This window comes from Diuraphis noxia, unplaced genomic scaffold (assembly GCF_037042655.1).
Source record: "Diuraphis noxia isolate RWA-SAM2 unplaced genomic scaffold, SU_Dnox_SAM2 contig0003, whole genome shotgun sequence".
In the NCBI taxonomy this organism is placed as follows: domain Eukaryota; kingdom Metazoa; phylum Arthropoda; class Insecta; order Hemiptera; family Aphididae; genus Diuraphis; species Diuraphis noxia.
Window position 1 is genome coordinate 58,029,088 of NW_028301713.1, and position 16,353 is coordinate 58,045,440.

Sequence of the window (16,353 nt, forward strand, 5' to 3'; positions counted from 1 at the left end):
GTGTGGATTATTATGATTTGTGGACTATGAGTATAATTATAGAGCTTACATAATGACAAAATCAAATCTACATAATTTATAAATCAATCTTGTTTTGATCAAAACCTTGAACATTAAGATACCTAATACAAAACTTGAAATATATAAATACTTTACCATACATTTTCTCATAAATATCCGTTTTGATAAACTTACATTTATAAATATCGATTTGGCAAGGAGTAATATATTATAATTACGATCTTGGGATATAAGATACATTGGTCTGAAAAAACCAAGTAATTTTACGACATATATGTTTCAATATAGATTTAGAAATTTAATTGAACCTGGTATAAATTAAAACAAACCATAAATGGATAGAATTCAGATGATCATTTAATCACATCGGAACTGTACGTGAAAACAAACGTAAAGTACTTACATTATTATTAGAGTGGTCGTTGCCTGTTAGTGGTATACCTCTCCAATCCCCCCAAAAGAACAAAAATTATTTTATAGTCGCACTTCTAGACCAGACGCATGTTTCATTTATTCTACATTATCACGGAGTCCAACTATAATTGCATGATATTTTGATTGACTTACAAAATAAGTAATTATTATTCTTCAGCCTGTTACAAATACATGTGCCGGAGTAGTCTCATTTAACCGTTTTTTTTCATGTAATGTTACCAAGGTAATCGTTAAATTTAAAAATATTATGTTGACATTGTATTTCAATTTATTTTTAATTGTTTATGGTATAACCAAGTGTCTATTCTAACTTCAATAACATCAAAATCCTCTCACAACCCCCCCCCCCCCACCAGGTGGCCATTACTATGTCGTCGATGCATCGTACTAGTGATAGACATAGACAACGTTCCATGGTTACTATCAAATAACAATAGGTATGTTACTTTATTCAGATAAACGTCTTTCGTCTGATCGTTCAATTAAATATCGAGAAAAATATTCTAATATTATTATTTATTTGAAATGGAAAAGATTACAGTCTTGGACTTTTACGTGCTTTATTTAGAAAGATATTATTTTCTAAATTAATTTATTTTTAATAGATAAATACAACTTAAGTACTAGACCATACATAATGAGCAGGGCTTAAAACCGGTAACCGGTTTGTAACGAAAACCGGTAAAAAACCGTATATTTGAGAACCGAAACCCGGTAATCGCTTTTAGTTTTGTAATCCTGGAAGCGGTTATTGTTAATCGGTAATCAAGGTAAATATCTAAATATTAACATCAAAGCGGTTACCTCGTATTTTCAATCCCAGTTTTATAAACAAAACCGAATCCCGACCAAAAAATCAACGGTTTTTTCGTGGAATTTATTAATTGAATTATGTCATGATAACATTATAGTTAAATTTAATTTTCCAGCTATTTTTAAATTTTTTTCCACAATTAATTGCCGTCGAGTATTGCTTATCTGTTATGAATATCACATATATTATATAAATAGATATAAGTGTATAACTATATAATATTATAAATACTGTCATAAACGTCGCATTTTTCTCAAATTATAGATTTAAGGACAAATGTTACACCCAAGTTTGGAAACAAATTTAATTTATTTTTAAATCTAACTATGGATTTGGACTTTTAGTAAATAATAATTTTTATATTGTTATTGTGGGGTTTAGTATTGAAATTTATTTATAATTCATATTTTAAATTATTATTACACCCATTATCATACCCATATCTCTAATAAAAATTATTATTTATAAATGAGTTTTTTCACTTACTTAATTAGTATTTTAGATAATTTTGTTTTGAAATTTTTAGGGCATTTTTGCACATTTTTAGGGCTTTTTTGCATTTTTTTTTAGGGAATTTTTGAGTGTTTTTGAGTTCATCAATATCCTAACTCCAGTTATTACCAAAAAGATCTGTGTCAATATTTCACTCTTGGTGTCATCTTGAAAAATTATTTATTTTTTCGGTTTCTTACAATTATAATGTTATAAATAAGAAAATTATAACAATAACATTTTTTATTTTTTATTTATTAAGATCGCCATTATTTCGATCATATGCTTTAAAGTTTAAACAGTTTAAACTTCAAAGTAGTTTGAAAAAATAAATATTTAAATTATTGAAGGAAATCCGACCAAATTAAAGCATTAAATAATAATACTTTTGTTATCAACCCACGAATGCCCTAAATAAACTGTTTTAAAAATATGATAAAAAACTGAAAAAAATGATTTTTTAAAACCGGTTTTAACCGGTAACCGATTACCAAAAAACCTTATCAACGGTTTTTAAACGATTAACGGTTATTATAGTGTTTGAAATATCTTTATGGAAACGGTTACCGGTTACCAAAATATCACAATTAAACGATAACCGGTTACCGAGGCCGATTACCGACTTTATTGATAACGGTTTTAAGCCCTGATAATGAGTAATGACCTTCCTAATGTTTATATATTATTAATACAATATGATGACAAGGGGTTCAGCATAATTAAAACTTTAAGCAAGCGTTATTATTGTCGTAGCTACCTCCACGTGTTCAGACATACATTATTCATTATGAAAGGAATTCATGATAATAATACCAAAATAATAATAATATCCAGACAACTGCCACCACGAATAGAAGAATGTAATCGCTTTTATATTGGAAAATTAATTTGGTTGCAGCTTGACGATCATCTCCAACGAGAGGCGAATGCATTAAAAACTATACTCGCATCAACCGCTGAAAAAAATACACACACACACACACACACACACTCACACGCGCGCGTACTAACAAGTGGCTCGTCTTCTAAATTCAAAATTTTTCAAATATATTATTATTACTATTATTTTTTCTATATTTTAATATTATGTTGTTAGTTTCGTTATATTCCACGTCAGTAAATAGTGTGTAAGTTGGTTTTTGTGAGATCACTTTTGTATGAAATATAGAGCGTATTGAGGTCAACTCATATTTTATTCTGCCATCGTGCGATATTGAAAAAAGTATTTATCACGACAAAGATTATTGTCAACCAGATGTTTTTGAGGTAAACTAACTTTATTTTATGTCATTGTTTTTAAATAACTATAGCAATTATTACATTCTGATAGTAAAATAAACATTTTACATAGGATTTTATTCCGCATTATTGCAAAGCTTTTAATTTGATATTTATCTGGTTTGTTGCACAATAATGCATGTTTGTATTGGTTGGTTGGTTGTTTTTTTTTTTTTTTTTGCAATTGATATTGACAAATATTTTAAATGTGGTCAATGAAACGTATGATGTTAAAAGTTAATAGGTAATGATCATGCATTAATATTATATTGCTTTTTTATGCATAACGTGGGGTTAGTGAATGATGTATATTAGTAAAAACGAACATGAATCAATAATCAAACAGTAATTTTTCGATAATTCATCAATGACAACAAATCATGAAATGTTTGATTTATAAAACCAAATTAATGCATACAATGGAAATATATACATATAGAAGTGACGCGTGTGATGGTGTAGGTTCGTGTTGATGGATTTCAACTTGCTGAAGAACTGATCACGATGAGTTGTCGTCAATGCCTAATCAGTGACTTAATAGTATTGCAAACGTTTATACTACTGACCAGCGATTGTTCATCTATTGGTGAAATAATTGAAATGAAAGTACGAGAATGGTGGTGACCCTTCATTCATTGAAAAATGAGATCATGTCTCTCTTTATAGGCGCAACTCGTCGCCGGTCTGCAATTTCATCAGAAGTAAATTACCTTTTCTCAGTTTGTCACGACTCATAGCTAACGATATAACATTATACCTTATTCGACTTCGTATAGTTCGTGAATTGTTCTCGGACGTAGTTCTCCGTTTTTAATGTTTTATCGTATCTATATCAGTTTATTTATAATATGCGTGTATCGCGTACCAATCTTATTATATTAAAATATATATATTTTTTTATATTTATTACTCAACAATTGTCAGTTCAGATTCTCTTCAGTTAAAGGATTTCTCATTATTATTAAAAAAATTTAATCTATAGTACTATTATAAAATATTGTAAACTGTATGATCCTGATAAATGACACTTATATCATACTTATATCATTGTTATGGCCAAAAATACTTCATTTTCTATAACTTGTCTGTCTACATTTTTAAATGTAAATACTAATGAAATATCGCAATAACACGATTTACAATTACGTTTAAGTACGTATTCTATAGTATTATTATGCGTACTGTTTAATGCTATGTTTGTCGTTATTGAATACTTTAGTGTACATTTAATATACAATATTTTTCATCATCGTCACTATGCCATTACTCTGATTACATCATATTCGTTGAAAGGTCTTTTAAACTCAAAATTACCAAGTTCAAATGACTTTTTTAATAGTATACATCGTGCGTGACTTGAATTTAGTTCCATTTATCATATAGTATGTCAACTTTTGAGCTTCATCAGAGATAATAATTGTTGAAAGTTTGACTTGTTTACAAACAAAAGACTTGATCCGTTTTTTATACGAAATGATGTCTTACATAGAATATTTACATATTCGTAAATATACATTATTAAAGTTTGTTGTGGATATTGTTATGTGTTGGAAGTAGTTTTGGGCTTTAAATAAGTGCTTAATATCATTTAGCTGCGCGTATCCTATGCCTTACTTTCGAAATAATGAAATACGCCTTCAGAATATTATAGAAATTCGTAATAACAAGGAGGAACTTCAAATAATTTCTCAGTTACAAACACTAGAATCCAACATTATAGAATGAAAAATGCTGAGTAGAGGTTGATCTGTGAATATACCGAAGAAATCATATCTTATACAAATAACATTTTTTATGAACGTAATAATGCTTACTTTGTAAGATGTGTATTGTATATTGAATATATTCATATATATATATATATATATATATAAGTTAATACGATATATTATTTTCATATAAAAATCAGCGTCCATTCAATAGTTTTGTTTGAAGTACGTAACGAGAGGACTGTAGTTTAATCTTTAAACTTTATCGAATGCCAAGTTTGTCGTATTTATTAAGACTGTAAAACTATAATAGCAGTAAGTCAAACCTCTTGACTTGTCTCTTGAATAATATCTCTTAATATTAAAAAATTGAAACTGAATATCTATCGTTTCTTTATAGCACACCAACTTAATTTTTGAATAGATTTTGAAGATCCATTACACAACGTTTAGTTCAAAATAAAAATAACTATAAATATAAAAATATATAATATAATATAAAATAAATATAAATGTTCTTTATTTTTTAATATTGATCTTTTTTACTACCAGAAAATAAAATAACAAATAGGCAGCATTAAGTAAATTTATTTTTAAAATAAATTACCAATTGATTTTTTCAATATACAGTATTCACTTAATCTTGGATTAATTTATTAAAGTTATTAAAAACGGTGTAAACAAACTTAAAGATTATCTTAAATTATCTTCAGTGCGTAGCAATGTGTTTCGAGTAATATTTTCAAAGTGTGATTACAATAAACGTGTAGAAAAGAGAGTAAACCAATGGGGTGAAATGTGACACCGTTTTTTTTTCAATTGAAAACTTCAAACAATTTCTAATTGATGATTCTCCAGACGATTCAAAGATTTATGCCATATATGAAGTATATCATCAATGCAAGTGTGAATTATTTTACCACAAACTGTACTATCCGATAGACAAATGATCATCAATGCAGTGATATACCAATTGAAAATAAACAAAATTAAATGTTTTACACTTCAATTGTACCTACTTGATTTTTTTTTTTATCATACCCAATGATGTAGATATTAAATTTAGTTTTATATGAACAGAACATGACATGTTCACGTTAATTTTTTAACTTTAAATATACACGTTGAAAACAATTGATGCCTTATAGAGTTCATATTGAAGCTCTGATAAAACTTTTGTTAAATTAAATGCTTTCATAATATAAATAATAAATATAGATGCTAAAGAATGTTTAATGTGTTTCGAATGAATGACGAATGAACTTTGTAAAAATATGTCACTATATCAAACGACAGTCAATATTAAGTTAATATTAAGAATTATTCAGAAGTTAACAGGGTATTTCTCTTATATAAGGTTTAATTAGGTGGTTAGGTGGTTATCTAACAAGAACAATAAAATACCCATTCTAACGAAATTATTAAAATAATATTGGGCTGGTTTTTATTTTTACGTACTTATATACACGCGTGTCGGAAAATATTCATATTTCTTGAGAAAAAAAAATAGAAACTGACTTATCAACGTGTTTGAATGTCTAAAAAAAAAGTAAGATGTACATCCCCACAACTCCATATGCACAATCCTAACTAAGTTTCATATAGAATTTATCTCACTCGGGAATAAGAAGACAGGTCGTTTTTAAATTCCAGAAATATCCGGTCGAATGTCTCGGGAAACCGACTACATACCCCGTAGTGGCCGCCAATGGCGTCAGTCAACCACCAACAAAGAATCACGTCGACAGCTGTGGCGGCGACGTCTGCGATAGTATAATATTATATAGAATCATCTCTCCCCTTCAACCCTTATACAGACACACGTTTGCCATTACCGGTGAGGACTGAGGAGTGGCACGAAGCGTGTTTATAGTTTGTATTAGTAATTTATCATCGCTGTGAAATGACGGAGACAGGGTCCATTTTCTTATCCATCAATCAAAAATAATAATAATAATAATAACAATAATATGAAAAAAATACTAACATAAAGGTACTGTTGACATACAATTCTAATTGCTTTGATCCGATACAACATTACTTGATGGATATAATAATATTAGTAATCGATATATATATATTATGTCACTTAGAAACGGTGCAAACGGAGTTCGTTATAAGTAGACCTATTATATCATTTATCTATAGAATTCTTTAACTGAATGATATTTATGTATTTTTTCTCCTATATTTTTGATAAAAAAAATTAATTTGAAAAACTTGTTTTTACCTTACTTGATCGTTAAAATGTGGACAAATAATTTACACAATTTTTAAATGTTAAATCACATTTTTATTTTCATAATTCTCAAAAAGATACCTATTGAAAATAAAATTTCTATTAATACAATTTAAAAATATTATTTGTGTATAATTGATACTTTAATAAAGCGGGTAAGTAGGTATCGCTCTGCCGTACATTAGGAGGTGGGGTGTACCTCTGAATAGGGTAGGTTAAATATTTGAATGCAATGATAGGTATCATTGTATACGAAAAACGATTCTGACGGAGACAGTTTATCTGTCTAGTATATATTATAGATTATTAAAAGTTTTCAAATCTTAGATTTAAAAAGAACATTTTTTATGAATTTCTAGCTTAAAATAATTTGCGAATTTTCGTGATTTTTACGTATGTTGTCAAAATTAAAATTTGATTGCTTGTAAAAAAAAGTTGTGACTATGTATTTCTTTTATTTTTCAACTGCTATTGTAATAATATGTTAGGAGCTTTTTATTAAATTTTCAAATCTTAGATATAAAAGGAAAATTTTTTATGAATTTTCGTGATTTCTATCTAAGATAATTTGAACATTGCCGTAATTTTTATGTATTTAGTCAAAATAATTTTAAAATTTAATTAAAACTTTAAATGCTTATAAAATTATGCCTATATGTATCTTATAATTTTTTTATCACTATTAGAATAACTTATGAGGAACTTTGTATAAAATTTTCTAGTATTTTGATAGGGCCAAAAAAATTTTATCGACACTTCAAAAAAAAAATTTCAGAAAAATTGAAAATTTCAGTTGTGTCTATAAATATCTCAAAAAAAGTCAAAATATTTTGAAAATTAAATAATGTAAAGAAAATACCAATCTAAATAACTGGTAAAATTATACGACTTATACTTTTTGAATAATAATAAATATTTAAAATCGTTTGAGGATAAATCGTTATCGTTACGCTATTTCGTAATAATAATAAGCAATCTTAACTGCAGTATATCTTACAATTATTCTTTTATTAAAGAAACAGTACGCAGAAATAACGAGAAATACTCTATAACTGTAGAATAACTGACTAAGTCGTTAAGATGTTAGGGTCGTTAATAGGTATTAAGTAGATATTATAATCGATAACACAGCGTTGTCAAATGTCAAAATACTACAAGACAAGTGTCTAAGATTGAATATAAATACTATAAAAATGTGAACTTTGAGGTATGCCACATTTACATGACAGTGGCGACAATAAATAATGTGACATGATACGATATGATTTTTATCGAAAAATGTATAATGTATTTTTTTCCCCTATTTTCCGTGGAGATTTTGTGTCATCCCGGTTGGTAACCAATAGTATAGTACAGGGATTGCAAATAAGTGGTACGCGTGCTAGGTTGGCACGCATGAGATTTTCGATGGCACTCGAAAAACTTTCATTTGTCCATATATATTTATAGATTTTTAAGTAAAATACAATAAATTGCACATATTAATAATATATATTTCACAACAACGTATTGTTATCTTATCTTTATTATTAAAAAATATAATTTATATGTTGTAAATTACAACTTGTAATTCATATAGTGGGACACTAGATTCCTAGATTACATCATGGGCAATTGAATATGGCTTTGTGAAATATGAAGATAAAAGCCGATACTTTATATTTAATAATTTTTTTACATTATTTCCATTTTCACATAATTGTCTACATTATAATCATTAATTTTTCATTTGTATTTTTCTGTGTTAGTAAAAATAATTATGGCACGGCTGAATTTTTTTTTTTAATTATGTCATAAATTGGCACGTTGAAAAAATCCTATTTGCCATCCCTGGTATAGCAGAACGACTTCCTTGGGTTTTTTTCCGTTTTTTTTAAATTAACCTAGTTTAAAAAAAAAAAAATAATATAAAACTGATTGTGTACAAAAAGGTACAATATAGTAGCTCCTAATTCTAATTCATACATATTTTCAATTCGGTTATATGATGAGTGTTAAGTTAACGAAGGTAAAAAGAGGAATTTGCCCAATACTGAATTCATTTCATTTTAGAGCCGAGTAGACAAAGTCTAGCGGGGATATCCATTACTCCAATAATAATTGTGTGATTTTTTTTTACCGTGCCTACAAACTTATTTGTATTTCGATATCTTTCGATATTATTAATATAATATATACCTACGATTGTTGTAGTACTTTCTCGCGGTAGGAATTCGTTGATGTCGTGCTTGGAGTAGAATGAAACGTCGTCATTTCAAACACGCTTCCGTCACACCGATAGGGAGGAGGGTGGTGCCGTTCAGATAGTCGCCATTAGTCATTTTTGACGAGCTCGTTATTTTTCTTTCTTTAACCCGTCGTCAGTGTGGTATTATATTATGAGTGAGAAAGGGAACACGCCGTGTCCTACAACCGCCTTGCGGCATTCTTCGTAACCGCCGGACGCCCACGGTCCCATAACTTTAATAGCCAGGTAGCTGATATAGCGTGTCGACAGAAGCGGAAAAGAACGAATTTTTCATCAGCTCGCGTGCGACTCCCATGATATCGTTTATTTTTATTCATATATAGGTGTGCAATTTTTATCCCATGTGCTGCCGCTCTTGTACATTCATACACGGTACATCTTCTGCGCGCCGTACGTCTTTTGATATTAACCACCGCCACCGCCGCCGCCACAATGTGTCTAAGCGGACTCATGACTGGCTGGCGCAGGGCCATCATGTCCATTTCATAATGACGTACCTATATGGTCTTTATTTTCAAATTTTGTTTTCAGTACCTAGGTGCTTTTTGTGAGCTCCAAAAGCAATTGAATATTTTGTTTTGTTGAAGTATAGAGCAACATTCAGGACAATTCGAGCCATCCACCACAGAACAATAATATTTTGTTTGATTAATAGCGACACATCTGACTAGTTCAATGATAAATATTTAACGACTAATTCAATCATATTCCCACTTGATTTTTTTTCAATATTTTCGATATGAAAGTTAGAGGTATACATGTGTAAACTAATATACTATTATACAGTGAAACCTCTAAATACCGGACACTCTCGGTCGCTTAAATGTCGTCCGCTATTTGGAGATGTCTGCTATTAAGAGGGGAAATACGGTGAGTACACATTTCACCGTTCCCAAAATTCCGTCCGTTATTTGGAGGTGTCCGCTATTGAGAGGTGTCCGTTAAAGGAGGTTTCACTGTAACAGTTATTTTATGTGGGTTGTTCAAGTTGCCACATATTACTGAACGACTTTTCTCGTATGTAGCATGGGTACGGTTTATTTCCTGTGTGCGTCCAACGGTGTGTTTTCAGGGTACCATTTTGGCTGAACGAATTATCGCATATGTATGTGACACACTATGTGATAGTTATTTTAGTGTAAGAAGCAATTTTGATAACCCACTGGTGGGCACACACTGGGGACAAACCGTGTCATACGCTACGGAAAACACATAATAAGTGGCAGTTTAAAAACCCTCTTCACTGAACGATTTTGTCGTAGATACATGTCAAATTGATGTAGTTTTGGGCAATTTTTCGCATACGTTACATGAATACTGACTATTGGTCACATACATCTTTTGGATACTGGTAAGATCGTTATTTTCATTTCATTTTTTTTTCACTAGCTGGAAACGTCTTAAAATCGACGTTATTTTTCTTCAATGATTAAATGATAATATAGTCTGTCATTATTGGTTTTAAATTTGAGTAACTGGAATTTATTTTTCGAAAAATTACATGGTCACTAGACTCTTCTGTTTTGGTCGATTAAAATGTATTAACATATCCAGGTTTTTAGGCCACTATTTTTTGTAGTACCATTTAAAGATATAAAATGAAGATGGAATAATAAATAATAAAAAAAAATATTAAAATATTATGACCGTAACTGAGGTATCTGAATAACTAGTTGTTTTTAAATAATATATAGGTAATGCACTTAATGGTAGCTTGTCATTATTTACAATTATAGTTTATTGGTAAAATGTATAATCCATAATAATTATGAATTGAATTAATCAAATTTATAAAAAAATAAATATTAATAGATTATATAAGAAATTTAAGCTTAAATAGTATTTAGTTTATTGGAATGTATTAATAAATTATTTTTATCTATACAAATTTGTATTACCTTAATGATTTTTAATATTTCATGAATTTCGTTAAAATATAATATTATACAACTTCTAAACTTGAACTCACACACCAAACATATTATAAAGCGTATAAAGTATCTTGTTATTTGTACATAATCTTATTGTGAAATGCTATAAACAGTATTATTACTAAAACTAAATTCGTTTCAATGCAATATAAGTAGTTTAAATGTTATAATTTATTTCAAAATTGATTTTAAGTACTCAAATCGATGCCCACTTGATTATCAAAATACAAACATTTATACAAACAAAGTATTTTAATATTTTTGGGTTGTAAAATATTTATAGAACAAATATTTTCTATTTGTTAATACCTAAAATTTCTGATTTCTGATTATAAGTTATAATAACTGCTTCCTTTTCGGATAATTTCAAACTAGGAATATTTGATTAAGTTGTTAAACTTCTTAATCGGCTTACAGCAAATGCTACGGATTATACCAATTTTCAGCTGTGTATAATATAACACACTTATCCGTTATCATTTAGACCAGGTTATTGTTGTATTAACAGTAATAAGTCATCAATTGTGAATATTTGTAATAAAACATTCTTGCAACCATTAATGATTGCGGATAAATAAACAACAATAGCACAAAGAAGGGTTTTAAAAATATGTTTAGCAGATATTTTTATATTATACAACTCTCGTCGATCTGTACTTACAAAAATAATTAAAAAGGCATGTCGCAAGAAAGATAATATAAACTTAATTCGGTTGCATTTGTTTATAATGTTGAAGGTTTAAATAATATATATTATATTTGGTTGTGTCGACACCAAAATTTAACTGATCTCAAACCTCTGTCTCTAGACGTCCCGATGAGCAGCGTTACTTTAGTAGCTTAGTACAAATTATTACTATCGTACAAACGCGTAAAAGACGACGAGTAAAAAGAAATTAAATTCAACACCGTACCTATTTTGTATTATTACTACGTTGCTTACAATAAAAATAAAAACAATTTACGGTTGTAATTATTATTTTATGAGAGAAAAAAAAAGATTAATAAGTGCCTATCCAAAATGGGTCTTTTAAAATAAAGCACGCCTGCACAACGTAGTGTTTGGTCTTTTTGAAGTCTACTATAATACTATAATAAAAAAAAGTAATGAAAATGTTTGTTTTAAAATACACTAACCATTTGTCTGATCGAATTTATCTGATTGAAATATGATATTCCTAAGACGGCACAGTATTAATCTAAAAATATGATTGAAAAAATAAACATAATACTTAAAATTATTACTCCGTTGGACTATCGTTTCGTTTAAATGTATTATATTTTGATTTTTGCATGTCTTAACCTTAGTGGACCGGAAATTTCAGAAATAATACGTCAACCCATTTCCCAGCGTAACCTATACAAACATTATAATATAGTATACGTATACGTACGCACAGCTGATATGGTGTTCAGTTATCGCGGCATGTCTGAGGTCTAGACATTATCATAAATCACGCGTCTGATCGATTTTCGCATACAGTAGTACGACCGTGCTATAGTCATTATTCTTGCCCGCATACAACGGCTTACTTGGCTGAGTTTAATATGATCATAATATTTGTACGACACAAATAACTCGCAAGAGTTATGGAATCTAATGCGAAACGAATGAAATGGGTAATAAATCCGTAAGTCAAAATCTATAATCTACTTAAATTTGTGTTATTGACTTTTGCACCATCTCAGTTCGTATGCTATGCCGATTAAAATGTCATATGAATGTACGTATGATATTATTCAACATTTCCAATAGACTTTTCAAATTTTACTATATTTATCATATAAGAAAGTAGTAATAGTTTAAAAACTTTACTTTATAATAAATGTATTCAACTTTTATTTAATTCCTGCTGATTGATATAGAGTATGGATTTAAATGCTATCTGATATACCATGATGATAAATCTATATGACTTTAATATAGGGTGAACATTTAAATCTTATCAAAAATTAATTAATTTTTTTCGATATACGTTGGTTGAATTCAGCCGTTGCTAAAAAATATAAACTTATAATAATAAGTACGTTCGAGTGAATTATCTGAGTTATAACTGTATGTCTAATAATGATAAATTACGTTTATTGATCGTAAAATAAATGCGTACATTTTATAAAAACCATAATATTATTACACTATGTACCTACTATATAAAGTATATAATGTTGGTATAATGCATTATTATTAGGCGGCGTGTGAAGGAAAAGTGAATTTTTAAAATAGTTTTACAAATTTAAAATGTATATGTTTAACGTGGATCAATGGACATTATAATATAACGATATAATATTAATGCGTTATTATAAAAAAATTTATATTCTGAAGAGTAGTAAGTGCTTGAAAGTATACAGTTTAGATGTCATGTAAAAAAAAATGCACGGTTGGAAAAAGTACTATGTCCAGGATATTATTTCAAAAGCAAGGGGGCACTTAAGAAGTGTCACTACATAATACGTAGCTAGGTATATGAGAGCCTCGTACGTAAATATCTGTGTGTTCGTACACATAAAAAAAATTCTGGAAGAGCTCATACTGCTGGAAAAGTCACCCTTACGACGCACAATGACCTTGATCTATATAATATACATATTATCATAATACAATCTCATACAATTTATTTGACGTGATTTCGAAAATTATACTAAAGGCATATCATGTCACATGTGTTTCTTAAAATTGGTTGAAACCATATTGAAAATTGACTTTTGCTATTGGAGATTTTCACTTGTTAATTAGCAATTCATTACCAAACAGCTATACGACAACACACACACAACAAATCCCGTGAAAAAACATGATACCCATATTCAGACGGGCAAATTACTACATATATTTCCAATTAATTTAACTCGACGAATTTTATTTTAAACAATATTTTTATGGTTGATCAATAATGTTTGTCATACGACCGACTGTATGTTAATTGACTGAACAGTAATATTACGCCTGACAGCGATAAATAATAGTCAACGCATTAAGCGTAATCAATACGAACACTGTTAAATTCGAAATAGATTTTTAATAGATAACGACATATCCATTGAATATTTATCTTATAAATTATACATTTCCGAAACGAAAAAATAAAATAAATTCTGTTTCACATTATTTTAAATTAGTGTTTATTTGATTTAAAAATAACGTAATCAACTGTTACACTTCTCTAATTCATTAAGATGAGTGATGGTTGCAATTTAAAACACACGTGAATATTTTGGACAAACGACCAAAACAAATATAATATTATAATTTAATTATAATACATATTTAAAAAACAACAAAAATGTTTTATTATCAAGTGTATATAGTCACAAGACAACATTAACGGATGAAACCAATAAATTGAAATTGGAAACTCGTAGGTTCAAAAATGTATGTTATTTATTTGATATTATTATTTTTTTTTATTATTTAAAAACTAAAAATCAATTGATCCCGTTTCTCTTTTTGTTAAATTTCGATCCCGGTTTCTGTCGACATTGGTTACACCGATACGGCTGGGTAAAATGGAAACTTGGACATTTTTCGATGGCACGTCGTGTGACTATACAATGTCAACTAGTCTAAAAAGTAATTTTAATAAACATAGGCCGAACACGTAACTACTTTGCCCAAGTGATTTCACTTTTCGGGTCACGTTTCATATCACAACTTTTGGAGCCAAATTATCCGCGCCATGCCCCGATCGATTATGTGATCGATGTGAAAACACCGAGAGAACTGAGCCTACTGAACCTAACCGAGAGATGCGTTTCGTCGAAACCACTATTTTTTTGACATATAATTAAAATATGGATTATATTAACGATCGTAATATAAAGCCACCGATTAAATAGCAAACGAAATTGCTAATTAACATAACCCCTCTCCTCAAATTAATAATAATAGTAATTATTATCATTATTATTATTATTTACTCCTATTACCATAGCTCACAGAAATCGTTAAAAATAGATTTTGGAGCAGTAACATTTAGGGGTATTCAATATTATTATTATTATTATTATTATTACTCAGGAATTGCCAATACCTAGTTCCAAAAAATATAAAACATTTATTTTTGTTTCAAAAAATGGTATCATTGATGCTTCAAACTCCTTTTCATTTGTTGAAAAGATTTATCTGATCAAAACATTTTTATTTTTGTGTATATAAATAATATTATTCTTTCAACTGTAAACAAACAAATTAGTTATATACGGTTGTGGTATTTTTCGTTTAAATTTGATAAGCATTTCAATGAAGAATGCTGTAACACATTGTATATTTTGTAATTGTAAATTTACAAAAAATCTGACGAAAACAAAATGAAAACAGTTAATCAATACAACTGAAAACTAAAAACAAAAATAAAATAGAAAACATGCTCATACGGCAAATAAATTTTGGTATGGTATCACATGATGATTGTATTAAGTCACGTTTAGTTTTTGAGTGTAAGTATTGACCAGTGTCACTAGTTCCCAGATGAGTACTGACCACTCAGGTTTTTAGTTACAAATCGTCAGCACGCTAACCAAACCTTCTCACACAGTAATAATAAACCTTCAAACAACCAATGACCATAATTGCTCGGATTAAGATCAATAATAATTTTTTTAAACCATTCTACACGCGTGCGTCATAATAATGTGTCCGAATCACGTATAACATTAGTTAGATGAATAAATATATGAGTGGCATGTGATACAATGATTAAAATAACAATTTCTTACTTTTTCACCACTGTCTGATGGCAAGTAGAATGTCAAAACTGTGAGGAACGAGATGCCCATGCACGGTATGATGATGTTTACCGTGTAGAAAAGCGTTTTCCTTCTCATGGTGATGTTAAACGTTATGTCCAAATATGGTTCGTCGCAACACGGGTAGATCTTTTCGTTCCTGTAAATATATAATTTGCATTGAGGTAGTGTTAACAATGCAATGCATACTTAATCATGTTTGTTTTATATCGCGTTTCAATTATATTATGCGATGTCTGGTTTTGCGTGACACGTCATAATTCAATTTGAAGAATACAATTCGCAAAACAAAATGGTTGGTGGATTGGAAGAGAATCGGGACGAAGTAATATTGTTTATCAATATTATATAATTATAGTATTAATTTTTATCATGATAATGATTTTAGAAGACTGAAATACAATCTTTGGTTATATATTATGCAAATTTCAACATTCATA

General features: G+C 28.9%; 1 protein-coding gene across 7 annotated transcripts in view; it reads right to left on the minus strand.

Moving 5' to 3' along the window:
• The window catches only part of nAChRalpha4 (nicotinic acetylcholine receptor alpha4), a 168,967-nt gene that overhangs the window by 32,312 nt on the left and 120,302 nt on the right, over positions 1–16,353 (minus strand). For all 7 annotated transcript variants that reach the window (XR_016190740.1, XR_016190738.1, XR_016190739.1 and 4 more), the window contains one exon: positions 15,884–16,052. Coding sequence is in view for 2 of the 7 variants with exons in the window: in XM_089222189.1 (XP_089078315.1) it covers positions 15,884–16,052 (169 nt within the window). In the remaining 5 variants the exon portion in view is untranslated. The remainder of the gene's footprint in view (positions 1–15,883; positions 16,053–16,353) is intronic.